The sequence below is a fragment of the Thamnophis elegans genome, chromosome 7, assembly GCF_009769535.1.
Source record: "Thamnophis elegans isolate rThaEle1 chromosome 7, rThaEle1.pri, whole genome shotgun sequence".
In the NCBI taxonomy this organism is placed as follows: Eukaryota; Metazoa; Chordata; class Lepidosauria; order Squamata; family Colubridae; genus Thamnophis; species Thamnophis elegans.
In genome coordinates, this window is record NC_045547.1 from 33,743,195 (window position 1) to 33,757,676 (window position 14,482).

At 37.3% G+C, this 14,482-nt stretch overlaps 1 protein-coding gene across 1 annotated transcript in view; it reads right to left on the reverse strand.

Annotated features, from left to right (window-relative positions):
* The window catches only part of UBN2 (ubinuclein 2), a 60,308-nt gene that overhangs the window by 30,962 nt on the left and 14,864 nt on the right, over positions 1 to 14,482 (reverse strand). Inside the window, 3 exon segments of the mRNA XM_032222077.1 lie at positions 9,494 to 9,637; positions 10,582 to 10,695; positions 13,385 to 13,503. Of these exon segments, the coding sequence (XP_032077968.1) occupies positions 9,494 to 9,637; positions 10,582 to 10,695; positions 13,385 to 13,503 (377 nt within the window).

Consider the following 14,482-nt stretch of genomic DNA (forward strand, 5'->3'; position numbering starts at 1 on the left):
CAACAACTATTAAGAGAGGGAGAGGGTTTAGAAAAGACTATTCAGTCTTGCAAAAGAAAGCATGAGAAAGAAATTCAAAATAATCCCACTTTGATTTTATTTGGTGTAACATTTATTTGCTTTCAGGATTGTCATTGTACCCTGGCACAATATAGCATTCCTGAAACCAATGCTGCTCCTCTTTTTTGTTTTGACTACCTTAAAGCACTGACAAAAATCTTCTCTTTCAGCAGAGGCATCAGAACTTGCCTTCAAGACCTGGAATATGACAACAGATCCTTGAAGCAACTTGTCTGCAGAACAAGTGGCCGAGGCATTATTGCAGCATCAACACCAGCTATATATAGAAATAACGAACTTGCACAGTGCCATGATACAGCGAGCACAGCATCTGGGACAAAGCTTACCTCAGCTGGGAGTGGCCCCACAAGTTGCCCCACAGCCACTGTTACTTTGATCTCCTGGAAGTCTGCTGGAGAAGTTCAGTGGGGCACAGGATCAATTCCTGACTTTCACTATTCAATGTGAATTATTCATGGTGAAGAGACCAGTAGAATTTCCAACTGATCGGAGTAAAGTAGCCTTCGTTCTCAGCCTGTTGAAGGAAGGAGCAGCCTGATGGGCAATTCCGCTCATTGAGAGCAATGATGCAGTCTTAGATAACTACCAGAATTTCATGCAAAGATTTAGAGCTGCTTTTGATATTGCGGCCAGAAGAGACATCACAAATTGAGAGAAGTACAAGCTGAAGCAAGGAAATAATCACGTTCATGAGTAGGTAGTTGATTTTTAGTTGTATGTCAGAGATGTATACTGGAATTATTTTGCCTTCATTAACCAGTTTTGGGAATGACTTTCTGATAAACTGATGAATGAATTAGTAAGACAGGGCACTTCAGAAAATTTAGAAGAGCAGTTTCAATATTACATGCTGATTGGCAGAGAGCAGAAGGAATTGAAGCATAAGGAGTACAATGGAGACATTTTTACAGACTTTCATAATCTCTATCCCTCCACCGCCACCCTGTTGTCTCCTCAAACTCCAACTGTGCCACCTGTATAAATAGGAACAATGAGGAGATCTATCTCTGCAGCAGAGATTCAAAGAAAGTGAGTGCTTGCTTTGTATTTTTTATTAGGGAGCTCTAATACAACTAGCTATGCTTGGTACTGCTAAAAGTTCCATACTCTGAGTTGACTATAAAAAGTCATACTTGTGGAAATGTGTGTCACCTCACAAGTAAATATCTGAGTTACTCCAGAGTCACATCTTTGGAAAACTTTGCAAGCTACCTTCTAAACTTTTGACTGGGCCCCACAACAATTAAGAATAGTTCTGAAGACCAACAGCAGGCAAGTGAATTTTATTATCCCTGTTAATTTTCATACCCACAAAGCTCCAGAAATACAACTTTCAGCTCTTTTGACTAGGTGCAATTATTAATTTAATGGATAAAGCTATAGTGCAGCATTTTGACTTACCTAAACAGTTGCTAGAAAGGTCAATGCTAATGGAAACGACTGACAATAAACCTCTTTGGGCTGGTCTCATTTTGCAACACACAATCCCACAGAATTATGCAGAATTCTTGCTACTATATACCACAGCTTTTTTATATCCTGATAGCAATGGGCAAAGATTGGATACAAACTCACAAACCAGATATCCACTGGGAATAAGGTAAATTTTTCTTTTCTCTCAAAAGTTTAACACCATTTGTAGAAAATATGCTCTTCCCACTTCCCGCAAGACGGCTTGCTGAGTGCCAGGGGGATTTGTTTCTCCTGCCAACGAACAGCTGATTTTGCTGCCACAACGGGTTCTTTGTCAATCCTCTCTGGATCTGAATGGGAACATCTAGGAAAGGCCCAAGATGAATCTTGAATGACTGTAGACCTTCCTGGGAAAAGGAATCTTGAGGAGTGGTGAGAGAGTTGGGTCTCTCTCTTTCCTCTCAATTGATCTGTTTTTTAAGCACACCTGGGTTTAACCTGCATGATTTGAATTTTCTTTTCTAGCTTGATTTTTCCTTTAAAAGTTAATTGACTGGTTGAAGACTGATTCATTTAACTACTTGCTGGATTAAATGTGAATTCTTCAATATTTTTTTTCATGTTTCACTCTGCTGTCTGAATTACTTTCTCTTTCTCCATATCAAAGAAGATGGAGATTTTCTGGATAGTGAAAGTGATCTGTTTTTGTATCAGATTTTCACTGCAGTGATTTCACACTTTCTTAACTTTTAAAAAGTTCTGGTCTTAATTTTTTAATGCTTCATGGAAATTTTCTTTCCCCACCCATCCTTCTTTATTGTGAGAAATATTATCTCAGTGTTCTTTGTGGATACTTTGTTACAATATGCCAACTCCCCTGTCTTGGAAAGTCTAAGAAAATGTCTGGTTGTGGATGCCCAGTTATAGGACTGTATTAAAATACAAATAATGTACCAAAATAATAGAATTTTAAGTCTAAAATTAGCCTAAAGAGGATATCCAAACACAAGCAACTGTAGCCAAACCAAGCTCACAACTGGATGGATTGGAAACTAAATTGCTGTTGGAAGTTTTAAATGAGAAGAAACTTGGTTTGGAAACTGCAGGTTTGCTGGAGAAGGTTGAAGAGGATATGGATTTTACAGATTTGGGATTAACAAAATTAATGAGTGATGAACAGGATTTTCTTAAAAAGATTGATGGTGATTGGGAAATCAACTTACTAAATCTAACTGGAATATGATTTGGACTGGCCATTTTTGGTAATGGATCAACAACAGATGATTTGGGGGAATAAGACACAATTGGTGGGACGTTTTCAACCAAAATCTTAAGGAGTAGTTTTATTATTAAAACAAATGAGGACAAATGAGGGTATTTGATTCTGGACAGATTAGAGACTATAGTGACTTTAGGCTATCTACGAATTAAATACAATAACAGATTGCTAACAGAGAGCTTTGAAGTTAACTTTGCTGTTGGTCCATCTGTTAACTACTTTGCTTCTTTATATAGTAGCTAGATGACAGGTCAAACTGGCTGCAAATACAGGTATTGGGCCTGCTTCACAAGTGGGAGAATTAATATTATTCTAATATATTTATTAGTATTCAATTAGGGGGATAATATGAGTGTTTTTGTCTTTTTTGATGCACTTTTTTCTCTTCTAATGTTTTGTCTATGTTTTGTTTTTGTAAAAAAAAAAATCCTTTTCTGAAGTTGCATTTTATCTTAATTTTCCAAATAAAATAAAATCTATTCAAAAAAATGCTCTTCCCCTTCTTCCTCCAATCCTTTCTACATATGGAACTTCTCATATAATAAAAAATACAGTTTTTGTGGGTTTTTAAGTAAAAGAAAGAAAATACTTTCCCCTGCCCCAAGTACAATATTGCACAATCAACATACTGCCTGAAAAGCCTACATCCCACCCATATCCCATGTCAAGAGTCACCTTAAAATTGAAGATAACATGATGGAGAGTTTGCCTACTAGGATCAATCAATGGTAAAAGAAGAAGCAGTCAAAAATACACTGCAGGCTAGCACCAGCAGAAGAGCAACCAGCCATGAAGGCCTTGAAAAATATATTGAAATTCCATAATATGTCTATACCAGGGATGGCAAACTGGTGGCCTGCAAGCTGAATGCGTCACTTGCAGGCCATGCCCAACCCAGCTTCACAAAGGGAAAAACATTGTGATATTTCATGTGATAGCAACATGACGGGGTGAGTTTGACACCCATGGTCTATACCTACAAAGATCAAAATCATGCAAGCCATGGTATTCCCTATGATGCTTTATGGAAGTGAAAGTTAGACTTTAAAGAAGCAGGATATGAAGAGTAATGGTGCCTTTGAACTTTGGTGTTGGAGACAACTCTTGAGAATATTGTGGACAGTCAAGAAAATAAACCAATGGATCAGTGAATGAATCAACCCATTGTTCTCACACAAGGCACAACTGACCAGGGTATCCTACAGGTAGTCCTCAATTTATGAGTGCAATTGAGCCTGGAATTATAGTCATAAATCATACAGTGTCATGGATCTGTGCTGGTTGCCTCGCTGAATGCAAGTTCAGACAAGAAGGGTGAGTGAATCAGCAGAGGAAATCACAGAACCAAATGTTGGTCCGAGAGTGCTAGCCCAGCAGAGCTGTCTCAGCTGGGTTGATCAGATGAGTGACAGGCTGAGGCTAAGTGAGGCAAGCCACAGCTGCAGCAAGTTGGCCAGAAAGCTCCAGACAAGGACCAGGAACAGTTGCTGCCCATTAGCAATGAGAAGGAGGTAGACGCCACACCCCCTCCTGATCTAAGGACAGGTAGAGAAGAGAGGAGGCAGACACAATGGCAGTCATTTAGATTACTTGTGAGCAGGCAACCTTACCTCTCATGAAGGGCTGTACCAGTGTTGCCTACTTAATCTCACCCTAAGGACTTGTGTTCTAGAGCAACACGCCCAGTTCCATGCCTTGTGCTTGTGCCGTGTGTCCTGACTTGTTTGAGTCGTGGATTGCTTTCCTGAACTTTTGTGTGTGCCCATTGGACTGGGTTACCCAGTGACTCTTCTCTGAGTTTAGAATCCAGACCTGCGCAACAGGAGTGCTTTCCGAGGACCTGTTTAAGGGTGGTGTAGAACTCTTGCTGTACATTCATGTGTGCATGGGGAGCAGGGCAGCACAAAAAGATAAAATCAATGGTGGCCATTAAGTGGTCTGACCACCTGATTTTATGACCTTTTTTGCTGCTGCCTTATAGTGAGTGCTGTAGTTGTTAAACAAGTCAGTTTTCTCCATTGGACTTCTTTGCTGGAAAGTGGGAACCACAAACTAGGAAAAATGCCAAAAATAAGTGTCATGTGACCATGGGACACTGCAAACAATTATAAATGCAAACTGATTGGCAAGAGCCCAAAATGGAATCATATGATTATGGGAAAGATTGCGGCAATGGAACTTTGAAAACTGGTTAAGTAGCTCTGAGGAAGTCCATCGTAAGTTTGAATGGTTGCTAAGTGACTGTTATTAATCAAGGACTACCTGTACTTTGGACACCTAATAGGAAGATCCAGCTCGCTGGAAACGTGAAGGAAAGAGAAGAGAAATAGCATGATTGATGGACTCAGTTATGGTGGTGATGAATGTATCACTGGGAGACTTGAAGGAACAAGAGAAGAAAATATATGTGATTGCTAGGAGTTGAAAACACTTGATGACATATAATCAATCAATCAGTGGCAAAAATAATAACAGATAATAAATCAAAGGCAGCATATTTTCATCTCAGTTCTCCCCAACATGAAGTCATGTGCTCTATCAGACAACTCTGAAGGGGAGGGAGGGGTAAAATTGATGCTTGAGATAAACATCTACATAGCTGGGGGTGGGGAAATACCTCTTTATTTCAAACAAGCTGACATTTACAGGACCTGATGATCCCCATTCTAGTTTATTGAAGAAACACACACACACATACACACACACACCAATGTATGTTTTGATATGACTGAGCAGAGATAATATCAAAAAGATACCAAGACTTAGTCTAAATTACAAAATATTTAACAGCTTTAAGTTATAGAAAGATAAATTACTACTAAATGTTTAAAAAAGTGATTGTGAAAGGATTTTAATGTAGAAGTTGTAAAATTAAGAATTAAAAAGAGATAGTACCTCTAAGCTGCTGGACATATTCAGATAGAAGTTATAAAATCATTTATCAAGAATACTTTATTTGGATCTCTGCTTTAAGCAGGATATGAGCATCTATGGGCAGAGGGGGGCTTGTATAGTGGAGCAATAACCCACTGATCCAAATGGCCATGTTGAACTATGTTTCTATTATCCTAATAATAGCTACTGTAACATACTTTTGTAAATTCACTATAAAGAAAAATCCCATACCTTAGAACACTTTCATATGTAAGCTGCTCATTCTTATCCACCCACCTCCAAGCTTCTTATATTTTCTTACCTTGACTAAAGTTGTGTGACTTGTATTTATCTTTTCAGTCTAATCTCTTTCAGGCTGCAAACAGGTTTCACTCTTCATAAAGAGCCAAATAGGTAAGTCCACACTAAATATATATTAATAGTTGTTTAAAGATTGTGTTATTGTTACCTAATCACTCTTGAACAAAAATTTTGGCCAACAATTATACAACTGATTAATCAATTTTTTAAATTCAGTATTTGTAATTTTTAATCCTCAAAAGGGTTGTTAAGATTACATGTGTATAAAGCCACAATTGGCCCAATCAAGCTACAAACAATTGAAACAAGGCAGTAAGATTAATAATTAATACACTGAAATGCATGTATTTGGGTTGACTTTCCTGAAGTAGTCAAGACATGAAGCAAATAGAAGCTATGAAATTTCATAAATTGATCATAATTTGTAATAATGTTACATCAAAATGACATTTTTAATTTAAGTCATTTTAAATGTGCTCATTCTGAACACATTCACATTGCTAGTATGCTGGTACTAGACCATCTTCATTGTAAATAAAAAAACTAATCAAAATAATTATTTGGGGTACTGAATCCATTGCACTTAATATTTTTGTATCCTAACATGCCAGTCCTTATCACACACATCATGAACATGAATATCAACCTGCTCTTCTTGCACAGACTGACTCTTTCCATACACTGAAGGGAAATAAAAGGGTAGTTCCTGCAAAACTTGTAATTTTAAATAATATTGAACATTAAAATAGTTGAGTAAAATTAAAGTTGCTTCAAATTACATATGTTTTTTAAAACAAATTCTGAAAGTTCCCAGTTGTTCCTGTATCAGCATTGCTCTCTACCTTTTAACAACCACTTTCAACCTTGTGCTATAATCTTTAGAATTCATTTTTTTAAAAAGCTGAAGCTTGTTCAGGCATTACTGAAACAAATGATTCTGTTAATGTTGCTCTAGTGACATTGGCTTTCCTGCAGGCATTTAGGTTCAATACAAACGTCTGCAGAAGAGATATTATTTTAGCTCCCATGTAAGATTCTGGCTAACAAGGAAATCAACATTTAATACTGTTATGCACATGGGCCTCCTTGGTACAACAAGCCAATACAGTGTAAGTGACAGTAAAGACAGGGATTATTATCAAGCATGCTCATGTTAAATTCTCCATTTTCATAGCAACATTTAAACCAAATTATTCAGCTTTTTTCTGCCATTTCTAGAAAAGGAGGTATAAAAGAACAGCTATTCTTTTGCCCATTAAAAAAAAAAGCCTGTTCCTGTTCTCGGGCAATGTATGAACTATCCTAACCTTATCAGGCCACATGGTTTCTGGAGAAGGAAGCTTTTTGGTTTTTAATCTTCCAAATGAGCAGCGTTGTTAGCCCATAAAAAGCCATTCAGACACAAATACTTTAGACCTTGCTACATTTGGGCAATAGTATATACTAAAAACAGAATAGTATGACCAAAGACAGAAGTTTTTAACTTTGTTGTCATTTTAATAGCAGTTTTCCACCCCAAAATCTAAATTTAGTTCTTTAGGTCTATTTTTAATACAACTTATCATGTTCCACACTGATATAATAGTTGTTTTTCCACTGATTGATTTCCACAATAGATAAAGATTTTTAAAATAAAAATTTATCCGATTCTGAGACTACCATAAATTCTTCATTACTCTGGCTGATTAGGAGTTAGGTAGAATGTCGTTTTGTATTTCAAAGCAACTGTGCATAGTTCACCATACTGCAGATCAGGAAAAAAAAAATTAAACTTCTTGTCTATACCAAATTTCTTACCTTACCAAAAACAAGCTGCTATGAATTAAACAAATAAATGGATAAGTTTAAACCATTATTAACGTTTAGAATGATAAACACCAATAATCTTAATTCTTAATTTCCCAGCAATATAGTAGCTTCCATAAAATTAATAAGGAAACAGAGAACACAGAGATTTCTAAGGTAGGAAAAGAATGCACTCTAACAATCTGTCCCTGATCAGAGATCCTATGAAATGATAGAAAAGATGTCTGGAATGCTTGTGGTGAAAAACAATGTCTCCAACTCCCCCATATTAGATGGCTTCAGCCTAATCTCCAACCTCCCATTTTTATGGAACATCGTGAAGTTGATGATTATGGGAATCCAGGGCAAAGAACCATGGGTGAAATTAATTAGCTGGTCATTTTCAGATAAGATTTAAATCCAGGTATGGAACAGAAACAACAATAGGTTACTCTTGTGTGTTGGACAGTGAGAGTGTACTAGCTGTTCTTATTCTCTTAGATCTTAGCTGGTTGACAATGATCATGCTAGTGTCTCAGACCACCTATGGCTGTTAGAGGCACTTTATTACAGGGGTTCGTCTCATTGCCAATGTTGATGTTGACAGCATTAGAGCAGAGTGACTGTCCAGCAGTCATAGCTGGGGAGGCCCCGGGCTACAACTATGTGGTTTCTTTTCAATTCGTGGTTATACTTGGATCCATAGATGAAGATGTAACTCTGAATGCCTTTACCAAGACCAGTTGTGATACATTTTTGGAGTATGAAACTCTGACAACAGTCATCTTTGTCTTTATTATCTCCAGACAGAATTAATGCAATAAGCTTTACAAGGGAGTGCCCCTGAAGACTAATTGGAGTCCTACATTGTGAATAGTTGTATAAATACAGATTTATTTGCATTCGATGGGTAAGTCAGATTCAACTCAGTGCCACATTTTGCCGCAATAGCAAGGTTATTTGACTTAATGTCTTAAAAATATGTAGGCCTACCACAAATCAGGGTTATGTGTTACTACAATTACATGATATCAAACTAATCAACGATATTCCTTGGATTTCGCCCCAAAAACGCTCCCTTGCAATATAAAAAATGTTTGTTTTGTATTTAGTGGCCATCTACACTGTTAAGATTTTCCAGAAAACAATGCCTTATGTTTATTTTGTAGTTTTAAGCACCATGGGATGCAATTAGCAAGTTCCATTTGCTGATGGCTGCATTATAAGATATAGATAAGAGCCGAGGTGGCGCAGTGGTTAAATGCAGCACTGCAGGCTACTGCTAGATCAGCAGTTCAGCGGTTCAAATCTCACCGGCTCAGGGTTGACTCAGCCTTCCATCCTTCCGAGGTGGGTAAAATGAGGACCCAGATTGTTGGGGGCAATATGCTGACTCTCTGTAAACCGCTTAGAGAGGGCTGAAAGCCCTATGAAGCGGTATATAAGTCTACTGCTATATTGCTATTGCTATTATCTTTACACTTTACCAGCAATGTAACATTACCATATTAAAAAGAAAAGAGAATAAATGGGAACATCACAGGTATCAAGATATTACTCTAAGGCCTAAGGCACTAATTTGGAAATTCTAGCACTAAATAATGATTTCATATACACTATTTCAGAAAATGTATTATGATCAGGATCCGAAAAATAGCATATATTTGAATTCTGATAAAACTTAATTCATCATATATCATAAAATATGAATAAGAATATTTGTCTTAAATAGTATCATACCTAACTTGCATCCAACCTTTTGGCCAAAGAGGCTTCACCTCTGTCTCCATAAATGTCTTGAGGTAATCTTCTGCAGATTGACTTTTATTTGGCTCTAGCTCATAACAATCCAGCTTTATCTTGACAAGGTTACACAGCAAAATCCTGTTGAAATAAACTTCACTCGTCAAAGTTACTTATTTACCTTTCACATTTTCTCTAAAAATAGGATTATTCAACAATAACTTTTAGCTAACCATTATATGATATAATACAACTGGTTTTCCAGTTTCTTGTATTCTGACATATTCTCTTTTCTATAATTTAAAACAGGCATTTCCATTTCTTGAACAAGAACACTGCAATCACTACTGGTAGATACTAATTTCCCACAACTGAGAATTTATTAAGTGAAATTGTGTTACTTGAATATAGAATTGGGTTTAAGAAATGAAGATAAGTAAATCTGCACTGGAGAAAAATTCCTTTTGTGTCTAATCACACTCGGCCAAATAAAGCATTCCATTCCATTCCCATTCCATTGTTGAAGAGGAAAGATGACAATTTTCTTCCTTCCCCATACCTATAAAACTGATGGAAAATGTAAAGCAAATACCACTGCACATTTTTAGCCTATAAAGCAAAATAATTTCAATTTCTTTGACATTCCTTTTAACCTCTTCTGATAATCCCTCATGTAGGAGCTAAGACAAATCAAATACTGAGGACAGAACTTTATGTAATCCTAATAAAAGCAAAGGTTCTGGGACAAGAATGCTAATGGAAATGTGCAAAGCCTTATGCAATGAAAGGTATGGGAAAGAGTGAATATTAGGTAGCATTCAGGAACAAGTAAATTAGCAAGAAAGATGAGCTTCACATTAACCAAGATTAAAAGTCTTATTTCTGTTATACCTCCATGCAGTTCATTTCCATTCCATAACTGTATGCATTAGTTATTATAGATTTACATTTGTGACTATGCTCCATCTCAGGAAAAAAGGTCCAAGAAATACTTTTTCCTGATAGATCTGAAATAAGTTTTATTAGACTGTGCTATGGTAACTGAGAATACCTCCAGTGGAGTATCAAACAATATAGTATCACACCTCACTGTCTCATCCCAGTGGAATTTTTTTCTTGGACCTGCAATCCTCTTTCCTGGTTTCTCGTCATCCTCCTCTTCTGAACCATTCTTGTCTCGCTCATCTTCTGCTTGCATTCTGGAGCAAAAGAGTAAGCACAATATTGTAAAGAGTAGAAACAGAGGTAAGCTTGTTTCCCCATCCTTACATTGCCAGAGACACTCAGATATCTGCTGGTTGCTTATTTGCAATTGTCTGGCAGGAAAGATCAGGACTCTATGCGAAGGCTAATTAAACTGATGTATTGCTAATCATGGCTATGAATGAAGGGTTAACACCTGTTTGGTGTTGGATAAGGGCCAATTCAAGGACAGTGGGATTTAGTTCACATGGCCACATAGGGAATGTAGACTGATCCCTCTTTTACTGCATTCTTGGGTTTTGCCACTCCTTTTCCTACAGCAGTTGATGTTTCGGTACTCCAGATAGAAGTTTGGTATTTGCAGTACATCTCTTTAAAAGTCATTGAATATCTAAACATATCTTGGTCACTGAAATGAGCCATTTCCATTTAGTTCATTGCAATAATTGTAAACAAACCTACCGTATATACTCGAGTATAGGCCGACCCGAATATAAGCCGAGGCACCTAATTTTACCACAAAAAACTGGAAAAGTTATTGACTCGAGTATAAGCCTAGGATGGAAATGCAGCAGCTACCGGTAAATTTCAAAAATAAAAATAGATACCAATAATGTTTTTGAATATTTATTTCAAAGAAAAACAGTAAACTAGCGGTGTATTCATGAAATACTTCACTCACCTCATGATGCTGATGTCCCGCTGTGATGATGATGTCCCGTGCAGCCGCGGGGAGCGATGTCCCGCCTCCTATGACACACGGCACAGTGATTCCTATCATTGGATCACTGTACCAGAGGAGGTGGACATCGCTATGTGGCTGCTTGCCATAACAAGGAGGAGGTGGGACATCGTTGCAGAGCGGCAGGAGGGGGAGGAAGGGGAATCGTAAGACAGCCCTGCATTACATTAGAACGTGAGGAGGGGGGATGGTGCGGTGCACGCTGCGCGGCAAACTGACACAGAGGGAGGGAAACTCACAGGGGCACTGGGCCATTCACGAGTGTCACCCAGCGGCATGGCCCCGCCCCTTTTTCTCCTCCATTTCGGGCAAATTTTTCACTGACTCGAGTATAAGCCGAGGCGGCTTTTTTCAGCCCAAAAAGTGGGCTGAAAAACTAGGCTTATACTCGAGTATATACAGTACTAATATGTAATACCTTCATGAGACAAGAGTCAGTTGTATGACTGCATAGAAAATAATTTAAGAATTATTTGTGGGAAAGCAATTTGGTCCTGTCCCACGTTTACAAAACTATTTAATAAGTGGTGCAAGATTTGTCAGAAGTTCATCTACCTATTACAGTTTTTTGGGGAGTATAAGACACAACAAGGTTTTGAAGAGGAAAATTTTTAAAAGTTTTTGCCACTCTGCAAACCTCCCAAAGACGCCCCCCCCCTTTTTTTCAAAAAGGGCATGAATAGCCCTTAGGAGGCTTGTAGAGTGCTCCTGGGGGATGGGCCAAAAACAAGCACAAAATGAGCCATTTTTCGCAAAACGGGCCTGTTTTTGGTCAAAAAAAGGGCATAGATAGCCTTTAGGAAGCTTATAGAGTTCTGCTGGGTGCTGAGGGGAGGGGCAAAAAACGGACCGTTTTTTGCTCAGTTCTGCCCTCTCCAGCCCCAAGGAGCTCTCTGAAAGCCTTCTAAAAGCTATGCATGGTGAAGGGGGCGGAGTTTCAGGAGGCAAAAAAGTGCTGTATTCAGTGTATAAGACGCACCCAGAGTTTCCAGTCTTTTTTTTTTTGAGGGAAAAAAGGTGCATCTTATACTCCAAAAAATACAGTAAGTTTCATAAAAAGAAAAACAATTACCACTTATCAGCTAGTATGTATGTCAATACAAGTCAGGAGGGTACCATCTTTTCTAACTAAGAAAATAGCTGTTAATCAAATTTCTTAAGTTTCTTAGTCAGAAAATATGCTAACAGCCCCTTCCGAGATGTTGCAACCACAGATTAATAATAGTTTACTCCTACAATGACAAGAACATAAATGAAACTTGAAAATTTAAAAATGGAGGGCAATTTTAATGGAATGGTCCTTGAAGAATTTCAAATGGATTATTGCTAGCATGAATGTATCCAGCAATTAGCTGTAGGGCTAAATAAAATGGTGATCACTAATAGCAGCTCTTTTCTTACATGCGAGACCCCACTTAAGTTGCAACATGTTTGCTGAACTTCAGGCTACAGCTTTTCTAACAGAAATTAACTGTCATTCACACTTGTCCTAAAGATTTTCAATTACAACTCCAGTACTGGCTAGACATACAGGGCATGTTGACGGGTGGGGGGGGACAAAATGTAAAAACTAAAATCTAGAAATAGATATCTAGGTAAATATATTTCACGAGCAATAGGAATAGCTTCTGGAGCTGCTTTTGCTAAAAGAGCAGATAAAAAATGGCCAAGTGAATACATGGACAGATATCAATATTTTTTTAGGGCAAGAGACATATCCATCCCATAAATACTCCATGATATTCCCAGAATTAAGGTACTGTAAAAAGAGAAATATATATCTAATATAAGCAGAAAATTAGCAATTACGAACATAATCTCCTCACATCTGGAACATCCTATTTTCTAATAAAATAGGACAGTTGCCCTTTCATCTCCCCTATCTCTCCCTACCCCCCCCCCCCCACATTGACCAAAGAGCTCTGTTTGGTTTGGCTACATACTTGGCATTCCTGGCTTGACTATGTGCCTGGCAATCTTCCTGGTATTTGAATAGTTGTTCAGGCATGACACAGCTGATAGCCAACTTCAATTTTTGCAATGGTTCCTTCAAGCGATCATCCTGAGAAGATACTACCATTAAAACAGTGATGCGAGCAATGTAATACATTCACACACTGCATCTCTGAAGCTTTCTCCCTGAACAACCTATGATGTTTTTCATTTTCTGAATTAACTTGGCTCTAAAACCATTTTTTAAAAGTCTCATATTATGAAAAATAAAGTTAATGTATATTTTTAACAATAAAAACATTATTAGTGTTAAGAAGAGAAAGAAAAGTTTGCAGTAGAAAAAACCCTTTTAGGAGAGAAGCAAAAAAAATTAAATTAAACTTAGGGGCTGTGCCTATATTGCTGTTTTCAAAGCATATTTATTCATTTATTTGAAATATGTACAGTTTAGGTCACTTACAAAGAGTTACAATCTATAAAATAGAATAAAAAGTAAAAAGTAAAATAATTAAAATACCACAGTAATGTAATTGTATGGCAGCAAGACAAGTAAAAAGACAAATAGACATGGTCAGGCTGCTAGATCTAGAATTCAAAAACAAAAGTTCAGACCATGACAATGATACAAATAATGAGCAACTTAACATAACCAGTAATGGTCCTGTATTCAAAATAGAGAGTTGTTTTTCATTATTTATCTTCCATAGCCAAGATGGGATTAATTGTATTGCAAAAATAAAAAAAATAAAAATGAATGAAACTGAAAATTTAAAAATGCAAGTGGCACCTAGGAATTCATCTGATATATTTTGCTTTCCAGGCATTGTCTTGGTTTCCTCCAATCTTCTTAGGATTTGGAGTATGAAATACAAGACACTGCTTCCTGGTAAATATTTTATCCATTCATCAAACAGATATCTGCTAATTAAGAAGTGGTGCCACTCAACTCCCAATTTTTATAGTGAGAGAAAAAAATGAAGTATTTTTTAGGCATGCAGGAAAACGGGAAATAACCCAATGGCCAGACTCTTCTTGGACTAATATAATGGAAGTGATCTTGGAGTGCTAAACAAAAATGGCATTGTTCC